Source organism: Barbus barbus (genome assembly GCF_936440315.1).
Source record: "Barbus barbus genome assembly, chromosome: 13".
NCBI classification, from domain to species: Eukaryota; Metazoa; Chordata; class Actinopteri; order Cypriniformes; family Cyprinidae; genus Barbus; species Barbus barbus.
The window spans coordinates 13530954-13552014 of NC_136741.1; the positions used below are offsets into that span (position 1 = coordinate 13530954).

The window sequence follows — 21061 nt, forward strand, 5'->3', positions numbered from 1 at the left end:
ATCAGAAGCAGCATGGTGATGGCACAATCTTTGTATGCGAGCAGTGCAGTAAATCTTTCCCCCAGGATTCCCTGCTTACAGAGCATATGCAAAGCCATGCTGACGCTGCGATTTGCATTACATAAACCTACCTATTTCGCACTGAAGCAACTGGAGGATAGAAAGTAAGCCTGGGTTATTCTATCTTTCTATCTATCTATTAGAATTCAGCCTTAATAACATAGTTATATTAAGACATATTCAACAACATAGTTATACCTACAATTTAAAAAACATTTGACTTGTACTTATTTTTTACTAGTGTTAACTGCAGGGAATTGTGGGGACCACTGAGGAAAGACTTCATGTGATTTCAAATAAATCACTGTGTATATTCCTAGTAAAAGAACACACTGTAAACACACTGGTGACCCATTCGTAAAAATGTTAATGGCAGCTGATGGCATCTTACAAACAAGGCAGATTTTGTGTGAAAAACAGAGGAAGTGATAAAGAATATTGTGAATTCTCTTAGAGGTGTCGGATGCACAGAGCTATTTAAAGTAACAAGATACGTTGATAAAGCTATATGATATTACTATTACCATGTGTTAGTGCTATATTTTGGTACTAAATGTATGCAGGAGGGGAAAATGTGTAATTGTCTTTTGAGGTTGCGGGGATGGGGCTGGTGGTACATGTTATATAATGAATTAAATTAATTATGAACTGTTACCTTTTCTTTTGGACTTAAAATAAATCACATGTTGTATAATTGTGAATATGTCATTACCATCATACATAAAAATGCATTTTTTTTTTCATTTAAAAAATGTCACATAGTCAGACTAAATAAAAGTATTTTTCAGGATTCATGTGTGAAATGTGGTGTTGGAAACATGAGAGGGTGTTGGAATAGTGACTCAATCATATTATTCCCTCTGTATGAATAGTGGACACAAGACCTAATTCCCCAGAGTTCCACACTTCTGCTAACATTTGCCCCTCTGTTGCCAAATCTGCACACTCATGGTAAAAGAAGAAGCATACATCTTGTCAAATTCCACTGTCCTGCTATGCAAGAGATGTTGGCTCATATTTCCATATTTTTAGTTGACTAATTATATTTTTACTTGTTAATCAAATACATTGGCATATACAAATACTATTGATTTTTATTAGATTTTTTTTTTACAACAAAATAATACATTTTGGTAGAGATATTGAATAAAACATCAATATCTCTTCCTCTGGAATAAATCAAGGCTGTGACCCAAAGGAACCACCTGTACAATTACAACATTTCCCACATCTTCACTACTTTCCGTCTCCATATCATAAACATTTGAATTGTCAAAAGTCACTTAAATTATTAAAATAATTTTGCATGTGGGGAGGTGGGATGAGGGATGGAAGTGTTACATGTTATACAATTTACTGACATTGCCAACTGTGGAGACATCTTAAGTTTGTGTTTCCATAGGTCACAGCACCTTTGCTCAGCACCCATTTCCATCAGGTCCCCGTTGCCAAGGGGAATGACACAAATCCCTAGAGTCAGCACAGGGAACTCTGCCTCAGCTGTTCAGTGTCTTCATTCAAAGAAGACTAGACACCAAACCCTTCACAGATTATTTCAAGGCCTCTATGTCCTCAGTGTATTTCTGTAACCACAGATGTTACTGTATATAGAGATACACAGGCCCCTCTGACCTCCTATAGTGGAACTGAAGGGATGTGCCTGAGGAATCCCTTGGTCATGTGAACACTAGTCACGAGGCTCAAAGTCCATCCCTGAGTTCCTCATTTGGTGATTATTCCTCAATTAAGAACCTTCATTAGGGACCCTATGAACAAAACAATTAACCTGAATATTTGCATGACAGTTGTGATAAATATATATGCATATATCAGGATTTCTACCTGTGAGATGGACCCTTGATTCTGACTCATTGTCCCAGACAATTTTTGTCCTGTAACAAAGAAAGAAAATGATGCTTACATTAAACTTGTTAAAAAAAAAAAAACCTCTTGTTTGAAGTTTAAAATATCTAATTTGTGCAAAAATACTGGCTAAAAAAAATACTAACGTCTACACCTACCCCAACCAGTGTTAATTTTGGCAGGCATTTTTGATTTAGTCTTAGTCTTTATCTTGAGACGAAAAAGCTTATAGACTTAGTCACATTTTAGTCATTTGAGTCTTTCATAGTTTTAGTCGACAAAAAGTCATTGCATTTTTGTCAACTTTTAGTCATTACTTTTAGTCAAACTGCAGTTACCAACATTTATTTTGGTAGCTATTTTTGGTAGCAGGGGTGGTGATGGCGCAGTGGATAAGACACATGCCTTTGGTGTGAGAGACCCGGGTTCGAATCCACTGTGAGACACCAGTGTGTCCCTGAGCAAGACACTTAAACCCTAGTTGCTCCAGAGGCGTGCGACCTCTGACATATATAGCAATTGTAAGTCGCTTTGGATAAAAGCGTCAGCTAAATGAATAAATGTAAATGTAAATGTATTTTATATGTAGTATTCAAACAAAATATATGTAGTCATCAATTCTTCTCTCTTTAGACCAAATCAATTAAGCTTAGTTATGAGAAATTTTAATCAAGGATTGAATTTGGAAAAACTGGTATTATTCAGATACAGTAGGTTTACTTAACAAGTATACATTTATTTAACATCTTTTGTTGGTTAACATTTATGACACAGATAATTAGGAATGCTGTCCATTTAAGACGGAAGGTATGCATGTAATAGCCTACTGACATACATTCAGGTTTCACCCACCTGTTTAAGCTCACTTAAACCATAACGGACTGTATTTCCGTGAGATACTCTACATGAGAGACATTTGGACTGCTGTGTGTGTATTTGAGCACTGAGAACTGATCGCGCGCTGTATGAGAACTGAAGAAGTGGAGCGTGCGCGAGAGAGAGCACTTCTATCAGCGCGTTTCCGCCTATCGCACCTTCACCCACTCCCTAACCCTTCGGGTGCTTCAGATCGCTAGTTCGCGTTTTGGTAGCCTATCCGTCCACTGCGGCTGCCATACTGAGACTAGATATGCAAACGCCCCTTATCCAATGACAGAGACGCACATTTTGAAAGGCAAGACAGTTAATTTAGCCTATAGGATGTATTTTGAATGTCCGGTAGTCCTCAAATAACATTTTAGTCCCGTCTCGTCTTGTTAACGAAGATGTGGCATAAATTTCGTCATAGTTTTTATCATCAGATATTAGTTTTAGCTCGTCAACGTCTCGTCTTAGTCACAGAAAAAAGGTTCGTTGACGAATATTTTTCGTCGTCGTCGACGAAATTAACACTGACCCCAACCCTAAACCTGCCCCTTACAATAATGAAAAAATTGTAATTATTGTTGTACAGTGTGACAAAAATTATTCTGTATTGATGTGCGCTTGCCCATACGTATCCCTTCTAGCCTTAACCCCAGAAATCAGAATTGTAAAATTCACTGTTTTCCATATTTCCACTTCAAGAACCCTAAGAAAAATTAATGAACTGTATGTTATATATTAAGTGAATAAACTGGTAAAAGGCTTAATTTTGAATAAATAAAAAATAAAAAATGATTTTTTTTTTAGTAATCCCGCAACTAAGCTATTTCACATAACAGATGTTCACATAGTCCACAAGACAAAATAACTACATTTTAAATTCACTAGTTCTAAAGTATACATACTCTTAATTATTTTGTATTTTCACCATACTAAATAAGAACTAACAAACTGCATTTTATTATCCCTCATTACTAATTCTCCAAGGGACGTATGATCAGGGTTGGAGGTTAAAATTGAAGTGCAGTGATTCAGGAAAAGTGTGATTCTGTCAGCTCACACTCATCCAGTGTAACCATCTCTAAGCTTCAAGTCAGTGATGCCAAAACCAGGCAGACGTACAAAATATCTTTACTCACCAGCGCTCCTAGAAAAAGGATTGATCCCACTGAGTTGAGGCTGTGATGCCTTTGGAATGGGTGGAGGAGGAGAAGGGAAGGGAGAGTTGGCTGTTGATTCCTAACAAGAAACAGACCAAAAAAAATTTCAGTGAAAAAAGGTGCATCATTAATACTTTCAGTATATAGTGCTCCCAAAAAGTATTTGAATACGTTTGCCATCCTTTAATGTCTGTAAAAACAATTTTGGTCGAAAACTTGCTTTGATATTTTTGCTGTATAATGTGGATAAGTAATCCAGTTGCTTTTTAGGACCACTGTATGGATGAACAAAATAAATGTATTTACAACTTGGAAAATTTATCAGGTTTAAGTCACTTTGATGAATGTAATGAGTATAAAAACGGATACTTATTCCATGCAAGATGAAATTAACTTGAATAGCTGACTTCTCCAAATAATTTCAATTATTGAAATACTGACCATAGTATATGGCACTTCAGAGATGCAATGGTTAATTTTAATACATAATTAACAAGAGTTTCAGTTTTTCCTCTTTTCTGTCACATGATTAGTGAATACAGTCATTTTATACAATAAGGAAGAACAACAGTTTATGACAAGTTCTGATTTAGATACAAACTTCCTTAGACTGTTATTTTATGATAGGAAATAAGAATGTATACCCTTGTGGTGGGTTTGGGTTCTGGGATTTGTTCTTTTGGGTCTTCTTTGGGCTTAGACTTGAACCAGCCACTGAACCATCCAGGATTGGAGGTCTGTTTAGAGATGAAATAATACAACAATAAAACAAAAATAAATAAAAACATAAAAATAAGTGTACAGAGGAAATCATGTAAATATTTGATATAATATACTTTATACCTTCGCTGATTGTGTGCTGGACTTTCTCTGGTTGTCCTCATTTGGAATTGTCCCGGACTGATTAACACTACCAACCATAGCGTTATTTTCAGCAGCACCCTGTGTGTTCATAGAGGTGATGGGTGTCATTTTTGGTGTTAAAATACTTCTTCCAACCTCTATTGAACATGCAGACAACTTCACTTCAAAGTTTTTTTCAAACTAAACTGAAATCTCCTCGTTTTTCTCACCATTATTGCATCAGCAGAAAAGTCACCACCTTAGAAAACAAAATTTAAAAGTTTAGTAGTAATAATAATAAATATTAATAATTAGTGTTGCAAATTAGTGTTTTCTGAAATCATTTTGATATGATTATTTGGTTCTCAAGAAACATTTTATATTATTATCACTGTTGAAAACGGCTGTGTTGATTATTTTTTTATTTTTGGGAAGTTTTTTGTGATTCCTTGATGAACAGAAAGTTCAAACAGCATTTTTAACAGAATTAATTGGAACATACTATAAAAAAAAAAAAAAAAACGTTTTTATTGTCACTTTTGATCAACTTAATGCCATTGCTGAATAAAGTAATCATTTAAAAAAAAATCAATCAATATTATTAACTCCAAACCTTGAACAGCAGTGTGCAGTATAAATACATTTATTTCAAGAAATCATTGAAGTGCAATATATAAATTGTATCATACTGATTGTGTCATCCATAGTCATCTTAACCTGTATTATTGTAGCTTCTTGGAAGTGAAGTGGAAGCAGCAGTGTAAAAGTTATAATTTTTACTGCTGCTGTCCAGATTAGAGTGGCTTTGGTTCACTGAAACTTGTGGAGGCCCAGACATTTCCATAGGGAAGACTGGGGGCAGTGTCATTGGCTGCTGGGTCGGGTAGAGTGGCACTGGGGCCACAGTCTTAGGAGCCTGTTCTTCAGAAGAGTAAGAGTGGCTCACTGGAGAGTAAGACTCCTGAAACCCGGCATCAGTGTGTGGTATCATGAATTGAGGTGGGTTTGAGGTTTCATTTTCAGTGCTAGTGTGGTTAACCGCATCTGTCTGGAAGCCTTCTGTACAGAGAAGCCAAGAGAGAAAACACATTTTTTTTTACTGCATACTGACAAACTGTTAACACTGTTCTCCTGCACATTAACAATGTTCTAAAATTACAGACACTGACAGATTTTCTGAGTTTTATTGCTACCTAGTGGCTCAGAGGAAGTTTCATGGGCACATAGTCAAAATGATCTGGCAAATGTTTTAAACCTGAACACGTGTTGCTCTCCTCATGACTCCAAGTAGTCTCCCCAACTGGTGACTGATATGTTTCTCTACAGTAGCTCCGCTCCTAATAAAATAAACATTTTACTAAGAGTGGAACCAGGGGAAAGGTCACAACATTGGTGATTAAGAAAAACAGCCTCTAAAGATGTGTAGGGCCCCATTTATACCTGGTAAAAAATCAGACATCCCACCTCTCCCAGAAGGTCCTATTGATAGCCTGTGATAGCTCCCTGATGCCTGCAAATTATATATAACGCCCTGTTTCTAAAGCATTAAAGTGCATTTTTTGGTGATTCAATTGCGAGTTGTCAGTCCAGATGCATTTACCATTTCCACCTGGTATACAAGTGTTTTAAAAGTGTCTCACTTGACCATTCCTGTTTGGAATTCATCACACTTTACATCTCCTTTGCAAGAGCTCTGAGTGCAGCGCATGAATACTAACCAAACCGGGTAATGCAATTTATGAGTGAGCAAAAGGAGAAGAGAGGACAGCTGTGACTTTGGTGATAATGTCATTTAAATTTAAATTAGCTGACTATCTGTTACGGAGATACTGTATTCATGTACTATGTCAGGGGTCACAAAGTTCGGTCCTGCAGGGCCAGTGTGCTGCAGAGTTTAGCTCCAACCCTAATCAAACACACCTGAAGCAGCTAATCAAGGTCGTACTAGGTATACTTGAAACTTCCAGGCAGGTGTGTTGAGGCAAGTTGGAGCTAAATTCTGCAGGACACCGGCCCTGAAGGATCAAGTTTGATGACCCCTGTACTATGTGATGAGGCATAAAATCTCCTGTTATATTATATGTGAACCTGGACCACAAAACCAGTCTTAAGCAGCATGGATATATTTGTAGCAATAGCCATGAGGCTACCTCCCTGAAATGAGTTTTTGCAGGGTGGGATGTCTGCTACATCCATATAGAATGATCATGTTTTAGTTATTAATCCAGCGATAAATGGGGTCCAAAACATTTTCACAGAAACCACGTATGGAGGAAAACAAACAAATGACACCGTTTTGCATTTGCAATATGGCTTCTAATGTGCCCCATACAATTGTGAAAGACAGCAGATTGTTTCCCTCAAGACCCCAAGATGGATGTCAATACCAGGTATAAAAAGGACCTGAAGGTGAGCAAGCACCGTGGGTAATTAAAAACGATAGTGTGGTCTGTACATTGAGTTCCATATGGATAGTATTAAGTCTTGCTATAAACAGTCCTGCTGATCTTAAAGTGGACTAATGACTATCATATATACTGTACAAACTTTGGGTTTACCAGCATGGCCTGGTGTCTGCAGCGAATCTGTGCCAGCCAGTCGGGATCCAGGAAAGGTTGACCTGTGTCACTGAGCTGTGCTTCAGTGAACTTCATTCTGTCAACCAACTGTGGCAGCAAACAAATCAGACAGATCACAAAACACTTTTCAATGCATGCACAGAAATGACAAAAGCACTGTATGTGCAGGTGTGTGTTACTTTAATAAGCTCTCCCTGCAGCACCACATGAGGTTCCTCGATTTTAAGCAGAGCTTTTGCCACCACCTCACAGTAGTGGAAAGCCTGAGAAACCAGACCACAGTCCAGCAACCAGCATGCATATAGGAACTTATACACCTACACAGAACACAACACAATAATAACTATGCAATAAATAAAACATTCAGTATGAACACACTGAACCATAGTAACATAGCAAAACACTAATTTGAAACAGTCATATAATCTAAATAATTTTAAAATTAAGTAGTGCTTATAACCAGTTAAAATACTGACCTATACAAATCTAACATAAACAGTCATAAATTAGGATATACGGAGAGGTCCAGAATTCTGAGGCCACACTGAACAATTTAAAACAAGGAAAATAAATAAAGAAGAAAATTTATAAATAAAATTCAATTAAATTTTGATCGAATGTGTAATGATGTTTTTTTTTATTATTATTAAATCAGAATATAAGCATTTTTCAATAGTGCCCTCAGACCTTCGGATCCCTGATTAGCTAAGATTCCTGTAGTTAATGTACAGTATGAATACCTGAAAAGCAGGAATGATAAATTCAGCATTTCCAAGCCTCTGGCAGTACTCAAAGAGTTCAGTACATCGAATGGCAGAGTTGTGACAGAACTTGGAAAACAGAACACTGCAATCAAAGAGTTAAAAGAAAGAGCTATATATTCAGGAACTCAGCCATTTAGATATCTTAGTGCTCACGCTGAATCTTCACCTTTGCTTGCTGCCCAGAAGCACAAGTCGTTCTGATCTGTTTGTATACCAGCCAAAGGGACATTGAGCAGTGAGGTAGCAGATCTGGGAGGCATACAGCATATCCCTTGAGGCTGAGAACATAAGATAACACGAGATCTACTTGAAGAATCTTTTGATATTAGCCAACATATGACAGAACATACAAGCAGATGGTTACTTCTAGAATTAGGACTAGACATTACCTAGGGTATCACCCATGGTGATGATGGACCTCTGATGTATAAAGGGGTCTCCTGTCTTATTGGACAGCAAAACAGCCAAGTGTGGTCGCCAGTCTCCCCACTTCTCACTACTCCATGACTGAAAAGTGGAATTAGAGAGCAAAATGACAGAACTTAGAAGAGAAAGCCAGAGGGGACGATTTAGAGGAAAAGAAGGGTTTTCACATGAGCTGTGATTAAAAGGAACAGTTCAAAATTCAAAATTCATTCAAAATTCTGTCATTACTAGCATCTCACTCTCACGTTTTTGCAAATCCTTATGCTGTTATTTTTTTCAATGAAACGTAAAAATGTGAAATTCTGAAGAAGAATTGCACAGCTCTTGGCAGTACATTTATCAGAATAACAAAATTACAATGGAATTACTACATTCCAAATACACTACTGTTCAAACGTTTCAGGTCAGTAAGATTTTTATTGTGTCTAAAAGTCTCTTATGCTCACCAAGGCTGCATTTATATGATCAAAAATACAGTAAAAATAGTAATATTGTAATTGTAAGATATTTTAAAATGTATTTCTGTGATGGCAAAGCTTTCACATGATTCTTCAGAAATCTTTTAATAAGCTGCTTTAGTGCTTAATGAATATTTCTTAATGTTGTGCTGCTTAATATTTTTGTAGATACCAAATTTTCTAATGAAAATAATTAGTTTGAAAAAAAAAATTCCAAAGAAGTCTTTACTTTCACTTTTGATCAGTTTAATGCATTCTTGCAGAAAAATAGTAATAATTTCTTTAAATATCTTACCGTCCCCAAACTTTTGAAACATAGTCTGATTTAAAGCCGTACCATAGCTTAGTGAAAAAGTTAACCTCAACTGAAGCTTGTATCTAGCCAGGGCTAATGCTGTAAACTAAAACTAAAATCATAATAATAATAATAATAAATAAATAAATAATGTGTTAATCAAAAATTATAATACAATTTCTCAATTTCTCACTGCGTCTAGCCAGAGTCCATATCAACAATCGGCATAATGAAATCACTACAAGCTGTTGTGTTTTATGAACTGTGTAAAAGTTCTTTACATTTCTTATTTGACACTCAACAGATAAAATAACAAAGAAAAAAAAAGGTTTAGGACAACATGAGAGCAATAAATTGCCTTTAATTACAGAACGTGAGCACAAAATGTTGTAGAATACCATGGAAACAGCTGGAATCCTCCCAGAGAGCAGCTGGAAGAGGGTTTGCAGAGGGTCACTAGGAGCCAGACTCCCTGTAAACCTGTCAAACACATACATAAAAAATGTAATCTGCTGTAACATAGACACATGTTTAGCTTGGCAAAAGAGTATACTGTGACACTTATGCACATAGCATGCATGCACAAACGGATTAGTCAGCAAGTTCATAACTTGCATATCAACAAACAAAAATGTCACCTCCTTCATTCAAAACGCAACACAAAAGGAGTGACATTTCCAAGAAATGAAACCAGCTAAAACATTACAGCCAAGTGCATGCAATCTTCCAGGCAAGTCCCACTCAGAAATTAAGCCTTATCCTTTTGCTGGTATCCTCATGAGGCATGTACTGTTTTCTGGGCTTACTATTTCACTATTGGGATTGCTACCAATGTAAAGGAGTCTTCTCCATGAGACCTTTTTCAAGGTACACCAGTGCTAATAATGAAACAGATATCAGACTGCCCAGAACTGGCAAGTGTCAGGAAGTATAAATATAACCTTGACCTATTTGTGGCTCTGCAACTGTCTTCACTCACTGTGCATTTGATCTGACCTCATACCAGGGTGTTTACAGAGTATAAAATGTGTAACTGCAATTAAAACGCATGCATAAACCAATCAAAGCACAGATTTTATAGAGACATGGCACTGTGACATGAACAGATGATTCAGGAATTCATGCTATTTGAAAACATGACAGACTGTGGCATTTATTGATGGAGAGTGGTTAAGGCTAAAATGCATGTGTTGATGTCCCTTTGGCAATGGCTGTGTCAGTAATCCTTTACAGTGCTACAAACCTGCTCAGCACTGTGTTGTAGGATCTGCTGTCCATTTTGCTGGCCAAAAATAAAGCATGACCCCAAAGACCACTCTCCATGGCTGACTCTAGCGCCTCCTGCAGGAAGGAAAGAAGTGGGGAGAAAAGATCAGACAATTGAGATCTAAAAAGATTGTTACAAGTGAGGCAAGGGACTGAACATCATTAAAAAGAATAAAAGAAAGAAATCAATAAATAAAAATTGTAATATTTTAAAAAGCTTTTAGCAAATTTAAGTTTAAGAAATAAATAGTTTTTTCAGCAAAGGTGCATTAAATTAATTAAAGTGACAGTACATTTTTAGAAAAATAAATCTCTTTAAAATAACTGCTGTTCTTTCTGGACAAAAAATAAAAAGGTTTCTTGAGCATCAAAACAACATTAGAATTAACGATCATGTGACACTGAGGACTGGAGTAATAATTGAAAAGAACCCTTGCCATCAGAGCAATAAATAAGTATATTGATGATGTTTCTTCACAGAGTTCACAGAATAAAATGCCCTCTATAAATGACGCCATTGGCTTTAAAAGGAGAAAAAAGAAGAGGGGGGAAAATGAAATAAGGAGAAGTCCTTCATTATGTCCTGCCCTAATCTCCATTTTCAGTAGAAATTATGACAACAAAGGAAGAAATGCATTGGTCTTTACTAGTCAAAAAAGCTCAGAAAAAGGTCAGCTTGAGAGACTCAAGGTAGAAAATACATTTCAATAAAAGCATTAACCTTCTTTCTGCCAGATAGCAATAGTTTTGTGTATCTCTTAAGGTTTTGCTCTGCAGCCTCTTTGTCAGTTGGTGGATATCCAGTCAGGAGGTCGGCAAAGTTGAGGGTCCCTTTTTCTGATATGGGTGTTTCACTCAGATCAATGAGAGTTTCTCCATCTCCATCACCAGAGATTGCATGCGCACCCAAAGAACTGGAGTCCCTCATCAGCAATTCTGCAACATCTGAACCCATGATTCTCTATAATATCAACGGTGTAAAAGGGGCACACAAACAAAATAGAAAAGAATGGTCTTAAAATACTTTAATGTAATGAGATGAGGGTAATAATGAGTAATGGAACTTACTCCATTCTGTCTGCACAGCAATATTAGTAGATGCCACAAGAGGGCAGCAGAAGTGGCATCTTCTAATTTCTCATCCTTCAGACATTTCTCTGACATTTGGAGAGCAAAATTAATGGCATCCACCTTATGCAAATCCTCCCTTCATGAAAAAAGAAGAAAAGCAGCAATATATATATATAAAACTTTTCAGACTGGATTAATGTCTTGCAAATATAAGTATTATTGTGAGAGAGGTATATTTTGGAATATTATACCTAGCCAGTGGTCCAGGAAAATCTCTCATATCCTGTTGTTCATGTGTATCACAGAGAATTACCTGAAATCATTAAAAGAGCATATTTGATCCAGCATAATACTTCATATTGTGCTTTAAAATGCATGTTTGTACCATGTCTGTTACCTCCAGACTGTGGAGTTCCACTTGAGCAGGCTCACCCTCAGAGGCAAGGGCTGGACTGACCCATACCAGCTGACCTGCAGGCCCAAAGCTCACTGCCACATGAGGGATGCAGAACTTCAGTGGAGCCACCTCCATGGGTACAGCATCTAAATCAAATGACCAAATAAATCACAGCCATTCTAACAACATCCACTGACCATTCAGATTCGAGGATTGCAAATAACTGCTGTAATAAAAGAAAATGAACAATTAACAAAAACACAAAAAATTTAATTTTAGCATTAAGAACCCTGTGACAAACCTGTGTGAGATATGAGCTCAGGTTCACTCTGTTCAGCTCCATTGATGTACTGGCTGAGCTCATAGCTGCTCGAGGACAGACCTGAAGCTTTAGAGTTGGCAAGAGCTCCACTATCATACACCTAGAGAAGGAATAACAAAACATCCTGAGGGATAATCAAAAAGAGCTGGAATATATATTCTACTGTTCAAAAGTTTAGGGTAATAATAAATAATGTGCCCTTGCTGAATAAAAGTATTAGTTTCTTTCAAAAAATGCTTACTGACCACAAAACTTTGAACAATATATTAAAGTTGACTTCTAAACATAAATGGCAAGATTACAATAAAGTCAATGAAAAGTCATTTCTGGAAACAAACCTCTCCAGCTCCATCTCCATTTTCCATACTTTCTCTGTGCTGTCTCTCTGAGACACCATGGTCATACTGACTGTCTGTTCTATGGCTATAGCTGTTAAATAAATGTGTAAGGTCACTTGATATGAAATGTACAAAATGATTAGATTTTTCTGAAACCATGTTTCAGGCATGACAGAGCATATAATGTATGAGTGTATGCCATTAACAGACCCCTGCTGATCTAAGTACGAAGCTCTTGCTGACTCCTGCTGCAGTCCTCTGCCCTGATACCCCTCTCCTCTGCCCTGATACCCCTCTGTTCTCCAGCCACCACCATCTACAAAACACCAATGGGCTTAAAGTAAGTTTGAATTTTGGTGAGAATTAAAAACTGTAGGCATGTGATTGAATATTTTGTACCTGGGGAGCTGTATTGTGGTCTGTGATAATCATGATAATCATAATACCCGTAGTCTTCTCTGTAGGGCCAGTAGCTGGACGCGGGGTAGTCATATTCCTGCCTTAACAGATATTAGAAGTTAGACCTGGGATTTTAGACTGTGCTTATTCATTGACAAATACTAACAAACAAGGTGCCCGTATATTCCAGTATATTAGTATTAAATACTGTTCAAAAGATTGCAGTCTCTTAAGTCTCTTAAACTCAACTTGACTGCATTTATTTGATCAAAAATACAGCAAAAAGTAATATTGTGAAATATTAAAGTTTAAAATAACACTTTTTATTTTAGTTTCTTTTATTTATTTCTATTTTAATTTAATATTGAAAATAGTTGAAAATATTGGTGCTTAATTTGTTGAAACTAATTCTTTATGGGATTATTTGATGAATAGAAAGCATTTACTTGAAAAAACTTTCTTTCTTTTTTTTGCTTCCTTGCTAATAAAATAAAAGTTAATTTCTTGGATAATCTTACTGAACGTAAACTTTTTAATGGAAGTGTATATTCAAAATAATACTAAATAGCTGTCTTAATCAGCATTTTTTCTTTATTTCGAGTTGGGTAAAAATTCAACATTATTATTTTTTTTTTTTTTCTTGCAACTTCATCTCACAATTTTTTTTCTCATTGCAGACTTTATCTCTCAGTTACCTTAGTATTATTTTTATTCTGTGAAATGACCTTAAAATCAAACAAATTATACTGATGTTATACCAATAACAAAGTGTATTGTGATTTATGCCAATGAACTGATTAGCCAGTTTTAAGGAAATTAAACAAAAAGTAATTAAGATATGTTCTCATAAAAAAAGTCTTAATATTTTATGCTATTTTGCTTCTCAAGTAGATTTATTTTGGATACATTTTAAAGGTTCAAGGACATTTTTGCATGTTTACAGGAAAACAAGGGATAAAATATTGATTAAGAAAACAATTTTTACTGATTTACCTGGAGTGAGGTCTGAAGTGTAATGGTTGGTTTGATGCATAAGCACTACTATATCCAGGAATATACTCTGGTTTAGGAGGAGGACTGGCCATGTAGCTTCCATAGCGAGGATCCACATGGGCCCACTGTCTTTCTCTCCCTCTCGGGTCTGTAGGTGGGTAGTAATACGGTGTTTGGTGGGAGGATCTGTAGTGGTCATCTCTGTTACTAGACTGGTACTGATAGCCTGGCGTATGCCAGCCTTGCCCTCTGGGCTCCATCACGAGACACAGCACCGGATAAACTTAAAGCAAACTGCACTTACACAGACAAAAGTCAGTTGTTAGTGAGAACAGAGGAAGATTTTGCCTGCTGTAAGTCAAATGTTATCAGTGAGAAGATACAGAGACAGTAAATCAAAACAACCTTTGTTTTCAGTCTGTCAGTATTTTTGTAGTAACTTTTGATATACTTAAAGACATCAGTATGATATTTAAAAAATCTGTCCCACTTTATACTAGGTTTTTTAAGTACTCTGTACTTAAGGAAATAAATAGTGGTAATGGTTCCTTTTAAGAGTGGTTAGGTCAGCTGTGTAATTATAGATGTATGTACAGAAATTATTTTTTTTTTTTTTTAAATACAAGTACAATGATAAAAACATGTTTCTACACAATTAGTGCTTGATCAAATTATGCATTGAAATCTTAGCACATAGTGGTTAATATAAAGTGGGTCCTAAAAACGTGGTGTGACTGTGATTCGCGCCAAATAAACTGTAAGTTTAATGTTTTTAACATAGTAAATAAACAGAAAATAGCATTAAAGAAACATTTCCACATAATCAACTTTCAAATAACTCACAGGTGTCTATTTGAGATGTTTTCCATACACACTGTGTCCTGTCATAGTTTCAAAGTGCACATGCCACATCATTTCAGAGCACAACACAAACAAAGCTGAACCATGAACCTGCTTTACTGTAGTATCAAAGTCTCTCCGTATGTTTCTTTGCCTTTCTACCTCTAAAAGGGATTGCAAAACTCAAAGAAGTCAAAATACACCTTATATTTGGTGAACCTCTTCATGGCTGTTCTAAACAGCTGTTGCCAGCCCTATACAACAGCTGGGACTGGACATCGGCTTTTTATATATTTTTTACTCTAAATACATAACTGAAGCCATACATTTATGTAAAAAAACACTTATACGCGTCTAAACATAAAAATTAGTTATTTTACCCATAAATAACGGTAAATATGAAGTAAATCAAAGCAGGACTTACAGTGTGTTTGCATACAGAGGTTTGACAGGCGTCCTGGGCTTTCTGAACTCACTCCCATATTTGGAAAAGTCAAAGTTGCCACGTCGAGCGGAATCTTCGCGCAGAGATGCTGGAGCTGCTCGGACACTCATCGGAGGAACACAGCCTTTACTCATGGGAGCAGATCGCGGCCATGTTATGAAGGGAACTGTGCAAGAAAAAATTAATGTGAACCTTTTCAAGCACTTCTTGGCGATTCTTAAGACATTTGATTTAGGCAAAAAAAAAAAAAAAAAGTGTGCAATTAATCTTTGTAAACTAATGCACATTACTTATCAGGCTTTAATCATTCATTTCAGTCAGCAAAATTATTACAGGCTAACTTACATCTAAAAAAATTAGAATATCGTGAAAAACATTTTTTTGTAACTTATTTTCAAAAAGTGAAACTTTTATACATATTTTACATTTATAACATGTAAAGCAAGACATTTCAAAAGTTTTTTGTTTTAATTTTGATGATTAGAGCTTACAGCTCATGAAAGTCAAAATCCAGTATCTCAAAATATTAGAATATTTATATTTGAGTTTCAATTAATGACCATCCCTACAGTATAAATTCCGGGTATCTCTTGTTCTTTGAAACCACTATAATGGGGAAGACTGCTGACTTGGCAATGGTCCAGAAGATAATCATTGACGGCCTCCAATAAGAGGGTAAGTCACAGAGGGTCATTACTGAAAGATGTGGCTGTTCACAGAGTGCTGTATCAAAGCATATTAAATGCAAAGTTGACTGGAAGGAAGAAATTGGATAGGAAAAGGTGCACAAGCAACAGGGATGACCGCAAGCTTGAGAATACTGTCAAGCAAAGCTGATTCAAACACTTGGGAGAGCTTCTCAAGGAGTGGACTGAAGTTGGAGTCAGTGCATCAAGAGTCACCACGCTCAGACGTCTTCAGGAAAAGGACTAACAAGCAACTTCTGAAACAGAAACAACGTCAGAAGCATCTTACCTGGGCTAAGGAGAAAAAGAACTGGACTGTTGCTCAGTGGTCCAAAGTCCTCTTTTCAGATCAATTTAAATTTTGCATTTCATTTGGAAATCAAGGTCTGGAGTCTGGAGGAAGAGTGGAGAGGCACAGAACCCAAGCTGCTTGAAGACCAGTTTGAAGTTTCCACAGTCAGTGATGATTTGGGGTGCCGTGACGTCTGCTGGTGTTGGTCCATTGTGTTTTATCAAGTCCAGAGTCAATACATCCGGCTAACAGGAGATTTTGGAGCACTTTATGCTTCCATCTGCTGACAAGCTTCATAGAGATGCTGATTTGCTTTTCCAGCAGGACTTTAGCACCTGCCCACAGTGCCAAAACCACTTCCAAGTGGTTTTCTGACCATGATATTACTGTGCTTGATTGGCCAGCCAACATGCCTGACCTGAACCCCATATGGAATCTATGGGATATTTTCAAGAGAAAGATGAGAAACAATACAGCAATCCAACAATACAGACGAGCTGAAGACTCAATGGTGCCTCAGCAGAGCCACTGGCTGATCACTTCCATGTCATTCCTCACTGATGCTGGAGTTTGTGCTAAAGGAGCCCTGACAAAGTGTTGAGTGCATAAATTAACACACTTTAAAGAACTTGAACTTTTCTGTTTACAAATCCTTTTTTTGATTGATCTTGAGATACTGATTTTTGACTTTCATGAGCTGTAAGCGCTAATCATCAAAATTAAAACAAAAAAACTTTTGAAATGTCTTACTTTACATGTAATGATTCTAAAATATATATGAAAGTTTCACTTTTTGAAATAAATTACAAAAAAATGAAGTTTTTCACGATATTCAATTTTTTTAGATGTACCTGTATGTCAGTGCAAAGTCTCTAAGTAATGTACCTTGTACGGTATTCTATTGCCATTCACTCCATTCTTTACGGTTCTCAATATTTGTGAAATTATTGTAAAATAATACCAATGCATTAGCTATAAATTATTTATAGTCAAGAGTTAAAGGTTATGTTACATAATCTAGTTTAGAACTTTATAAAGTGATCCATTGGCTAATGCTTTGAATTTTAAAAATACGAATGTAGTAATTAGCATTATTTAAAACTAGTTATGTACTTTAAAACTATGCAAACTTTCCATATTTATGTTTCAGTTTATTTTTCAATGAAGACTTCACTAATCCGCCACCAGATGTCACTTTCATTACGTTGATCACTCAAATTTAGTCGTTTAGAAAGATTATTGTTGGCCTGAAGCCAATTTTATTTTGTTATATTATGTGCAGTGTGCATTTCCTGTGATTGCCTACAAATTATGGTGCATGCAAAATATATTAAGATATTTTAAAAGTAACTTAACTTACGTGAGCTGTTGCTCTGCTTGTTGAATGCGCGAGCTGACCAATCAGAGACCGTATGTAAATGAGGTTGGAGTGAGTACTCTACTCTGTCTCATGACACGAGCGTCATAATCACTCCACTCAGCGCGAGCAGCATATCTGTGCTCCTGGACTGCACATGATTACATGTTAACGGAGAACAGTGCGCGACACATACTAAGGATATCCGTTTCTAATGTGCAATATGACTTTTGAAGAACCGTGTGGAGACAACGCAACGGAAAAGTATGTTTTCATGTAAAACTACCCGGTGTTACACATTTGTTTGAGCCGAGCATCACGCGTTTGTTATCTGTCCGTTGGAACATCACGAGCTTCACAAATCATTTCTCGAAATTTTAATACAGATTTCCTCTTTTTGACGTGTGCTTATAAGTGACTTTTACTCGAACGTTGCACATAGTCTCCAGTTCCTTGCTTAAAATGACATTGATTAAATGTCCTCTTCAGCTGCAAATCGCGTTCATGCAGAACGTCTCCCTACATTTTGTGCTTTAAGAGAATTGAATTTGGTAATTGTGTTTGTAAATGAAATCGAATGTGTGCTTTGTTTGTTTTTTTTAGAATGGACTCGGTTGAAAAGGCACTAGAAGAGGTCCTGACTGCTGCATTACCTCAGGGTTGCATCACTGTGGGAGTTTATGAGGCAGCGAAGTCACTTAACGTGTAAGTGGGCATTGCAGATCCCTCCTAAACTATAAATGGGTCATTCCACGTTATAAAAATGCGATAAATGCTAACCTTTCTTTTTTATGTTGCCATCATTAGTCTTAAGGTCATGACACTACAAAGTGACAAACACAAGTAGCTACTACTAACAAAACACAAGATAAATATTTGTAGAAGGGCAGATTCACAAACTGGACACTGGTTTTCATTATATCTTTTCATGTTTTTGCATATTTTTAAATGTACTTTCTTTTGTCATTTTTGCAGGGACCCAGACAACGTGGTTTTATGTCTGCTGGCCACAGATGAGGAGGATGTGAAAGATGTCGCCCTCCAGATTCATTTCACCTTGATTCAAGCGTTCTGCTGCGAGAATGACATCAATATCTTACGAGTGAACAACATGAGCCGTCTGGCAGAGATCCTGGAAGGTGTGAAACCGGGAGGAGAGTCGATGGACCTCCACTGCGTATTAGTCACCGTATGTGTCATTTCACTCTCCTAGTATCAGTTTATTGCTTGCACGCGAGCGCACGTATCAATCACAGCTGCACATTTGCAGAATTGTTCATGCATATTCAAGGAAGGTTTAGTAAAACTCTTTGAGGGCAGCACAACTGAAGTAGTTTAAAGTTCAGTGATCCATTAGAGTGTCTGTGATGTGGAATTCCAGCCGGTCTGGGGCTGCAGTAAACTGGCAGCTCTTCAGTGAGATCTAATAGCAGTGCTGAACTTCTGTGGCTGCCTTTAGTATTCGCAGAACTTCCTGTGCAGCGCTGGGACATTTCTGCAAACATGGTTTCCTGGAAGAAAAGCCCTGTGAAGTGACCATCTTTAACAAATTAGAGAGAGGCCCTTTGAAAACAAGTGCTTGTCTGATAACCAGCAGCTGTTAAAACCACTCTGTGCAATTTACAGTTTTTCTCTTTTCTCTCACAGAATCCACAGTCATCCACGTGGAAGTATCCAGCCCTCAGCAAACTGAATCGATTCTGCAGAGACAGTCGGGGATTGGACCAGTGGGTGCCGGTTATCAATTTGCCCAAACGATGAACGGAAGCTTTTACGGGCTCCTGCACTAGATTTGTGTTCTGCTTTGGATGAAGCCTAATGCCACTGAGAATGAGACATGAGGGGGATTAGCGAAATGCAATGGATGATATGTTTTCCAGCAAACCCAATGATCAGTAGTGTGGGTTTTTCATTTGTCCGGTTGGACAGGCAATTCATGCTTTCACCTCAGAACAGGAAGAATGACTCAGCACTGTGTTCGCAGTGCTGCCTGGGAGCGTCAATTTTGCCGGGAACTGTTCAGGAAACTGAATCACACATGCTGGATTAGAGTACTAAGAGTGAGCTGAGAGAATTGAGTGTGTTCAACTGGAATCTACTCAATGAAATGTGATCAGTCTGTTGGAGGTCAGATGGACTATTAAATGATGGGCATGACCCTTTTGCAGAGATACTGCAATTTAAAGAAGTAACTTATGTTAAAACTGTCCTGTATTATAATTATTTAAAAGGGAATATACTACAGTTTTTACTGATGTAGATAGAAATTAGTTCCTTGTTTTAATTAAACCATTCTGGAATATGTTCCGTATTTTAAACTGTTAATTTTAAACTTTTAATTTATTAATTGTATTTATATTGATGCGTTCATTGTCAGAAATGTAAAAATAAAATGTCTGACCCATGTGCATCAGTGTTTCTGTTGTCTGTGAAATGCATGTTTTATGCATATTCATGTATTTATTACATTCATGCATATGTTATAGTGTCTCAAAACACTATATGAAAACACTGCTCGATATATCGGTTATCGGCTGATATTACATCGTTTTTAAATCACGTGCAGTTTTTGGATATTTAATAGTAATCTCTTGTTGCTCGGATTTTTGCATTTAGATTAGCTTTGCAATCATCTAACATTTACTTAGCAAATCTTAAAATAAAAATTAATATTTTTGTACTGTACATTATGATGTTGTGATGCCTAAAACCACTTATAGCATTTGAAAATACTTCATTTATTCTTTTTTTTTTTCAGCTATCAGCTGTAAGTGTGGTAAAGTTCAAATATTATTGGGTTGTAGGAATTAGACAGATTTTTTTTTTGCAACTATTTATTTTGATAATATAACTGCACTGTATGCAAAATGTTTCACAAGGCAGGCACATTCTGAGGGCAGTTTTAAAGTGTCATTGGGCTTTGTTTAGTCAACAGCTTTCTTCATTTGTATTGCAAAAAAAAGCTATTTCCACAAGTAGGCGGGACAGAGAATTCCATTACGTTCACTACGGCAGCTGGGAGACGCATGACGTTGGGTCATCGTACACAAAACACAAGATAATCCGGGCCCTGACCAAGCCAGAAATAGAAACCGCGCTGAGAGAGTGAATCATACCTGACAGCATCAGCAGGGGTGGGGGACATGCTAAACGATGGCTGAGTTAAAACGTGGACAAAAAGGGAAAAAAAAGAGTGAGTCAAGTCCATTCAAAGCTGCAGCAGAAGAGCTGACAACTAAAAATAGCCTTCTGTTCCCTTTGCTCAGTTTACTGAGACAGGACAAAGAGAGAGAGGACTGGAAAGACCCTAATACACATTGAATACCACTGTAAACTGTTGTTT

General features: G+C 36.8%; 2 protein-coding genes across 8 annotated transcripts; one reads left to right on the plus strand and one right to left on the minus strand.

Annotated features, from left to right (window-relative positions):
* Positions 1 to 408: 408 nt before the first annotated feature.
* Positions 409 to 15549, minus strand: LOC306879436 (protein transport protein Sec16B-like). 7 transcript variants are annotated; one of them, XM_079432381.1, is made up of 25 exons: positions 15363 to 15420; positions 14099 to 14392; positions 13106 to 13206; positions 12917 to 13022; positions 12707 to 12797; positions 12429 to 12468; positions 12047 to 12192; positions 11901 to 11962; positions 11647 to 11785; positions 11300 to 11539; positions 10556 to 10653; positions 9711 to 9792; positions 8523 to 8640; positions 8300 to 8411; positions 8110 to 8215; positions 7549 to 7686; positions 7349 to 7456; positions 6046 to 6127; positions 5508 to 5849; positions 5021 to 5049; positions 4791 to 4889; positions 4592 to 4684; positions 3927 to 4026; positions 1903 to 1952; positions 1138 to 1826 (listed from the first exon to the last, which is right to left on the minus strand). In XM_079432381.1, exons 2-25 carry the CDS (start codon positions 14356 to 14358, stop codon positions 1818 to 1820), a joined length of 2751 nt encoding a protein of 916 aa, XP_079288507.1. In that variant the 5' UTR covers positions 14359 to 14392; positions 15363 to 15420; the 3' UTR covers positions 1138 to 1817. The 7 variants fall into 7 exon arrangements, 5 of the variants coding, with proteins under 5 accessions (XP_079288507.1, XP_079288504.1, XP_079288508.1 ...); XM_079432378.1 differs by having other exon boundaries at positions 12348 to 12468; XM_079432382.1 differs by having other exon boundaries at positions 14099 to 14397; positions 15363 to 15412.
* Positions 15550 to 17801: 2252 nt separating this feature from the next.
* On the plus strand, positions 17802 to 20126 carry LOC306879075 (growth arrest and DNA damage-inducible protein GADD45 alpha-like). The gene is made up of 4 exons (XM_079431778.1): positions 17802 to 17982; positions 18322 to 18423; positions 18694 to 18907; positions 19366 to 20126. Exons 1-4 carry the CDS (start codon positions 17933 to 17935, stop codon positions 19477 to 19479), a joined length of 480 nt encoding a protein of 159 aa, XP_079287904.1. The 5' UTR covers positions 17802 to 17932; the 3' UTR covers positions 19480 to 20126.
* Positions 20127 to 21061: the final 935 nt, after the last annotated feature.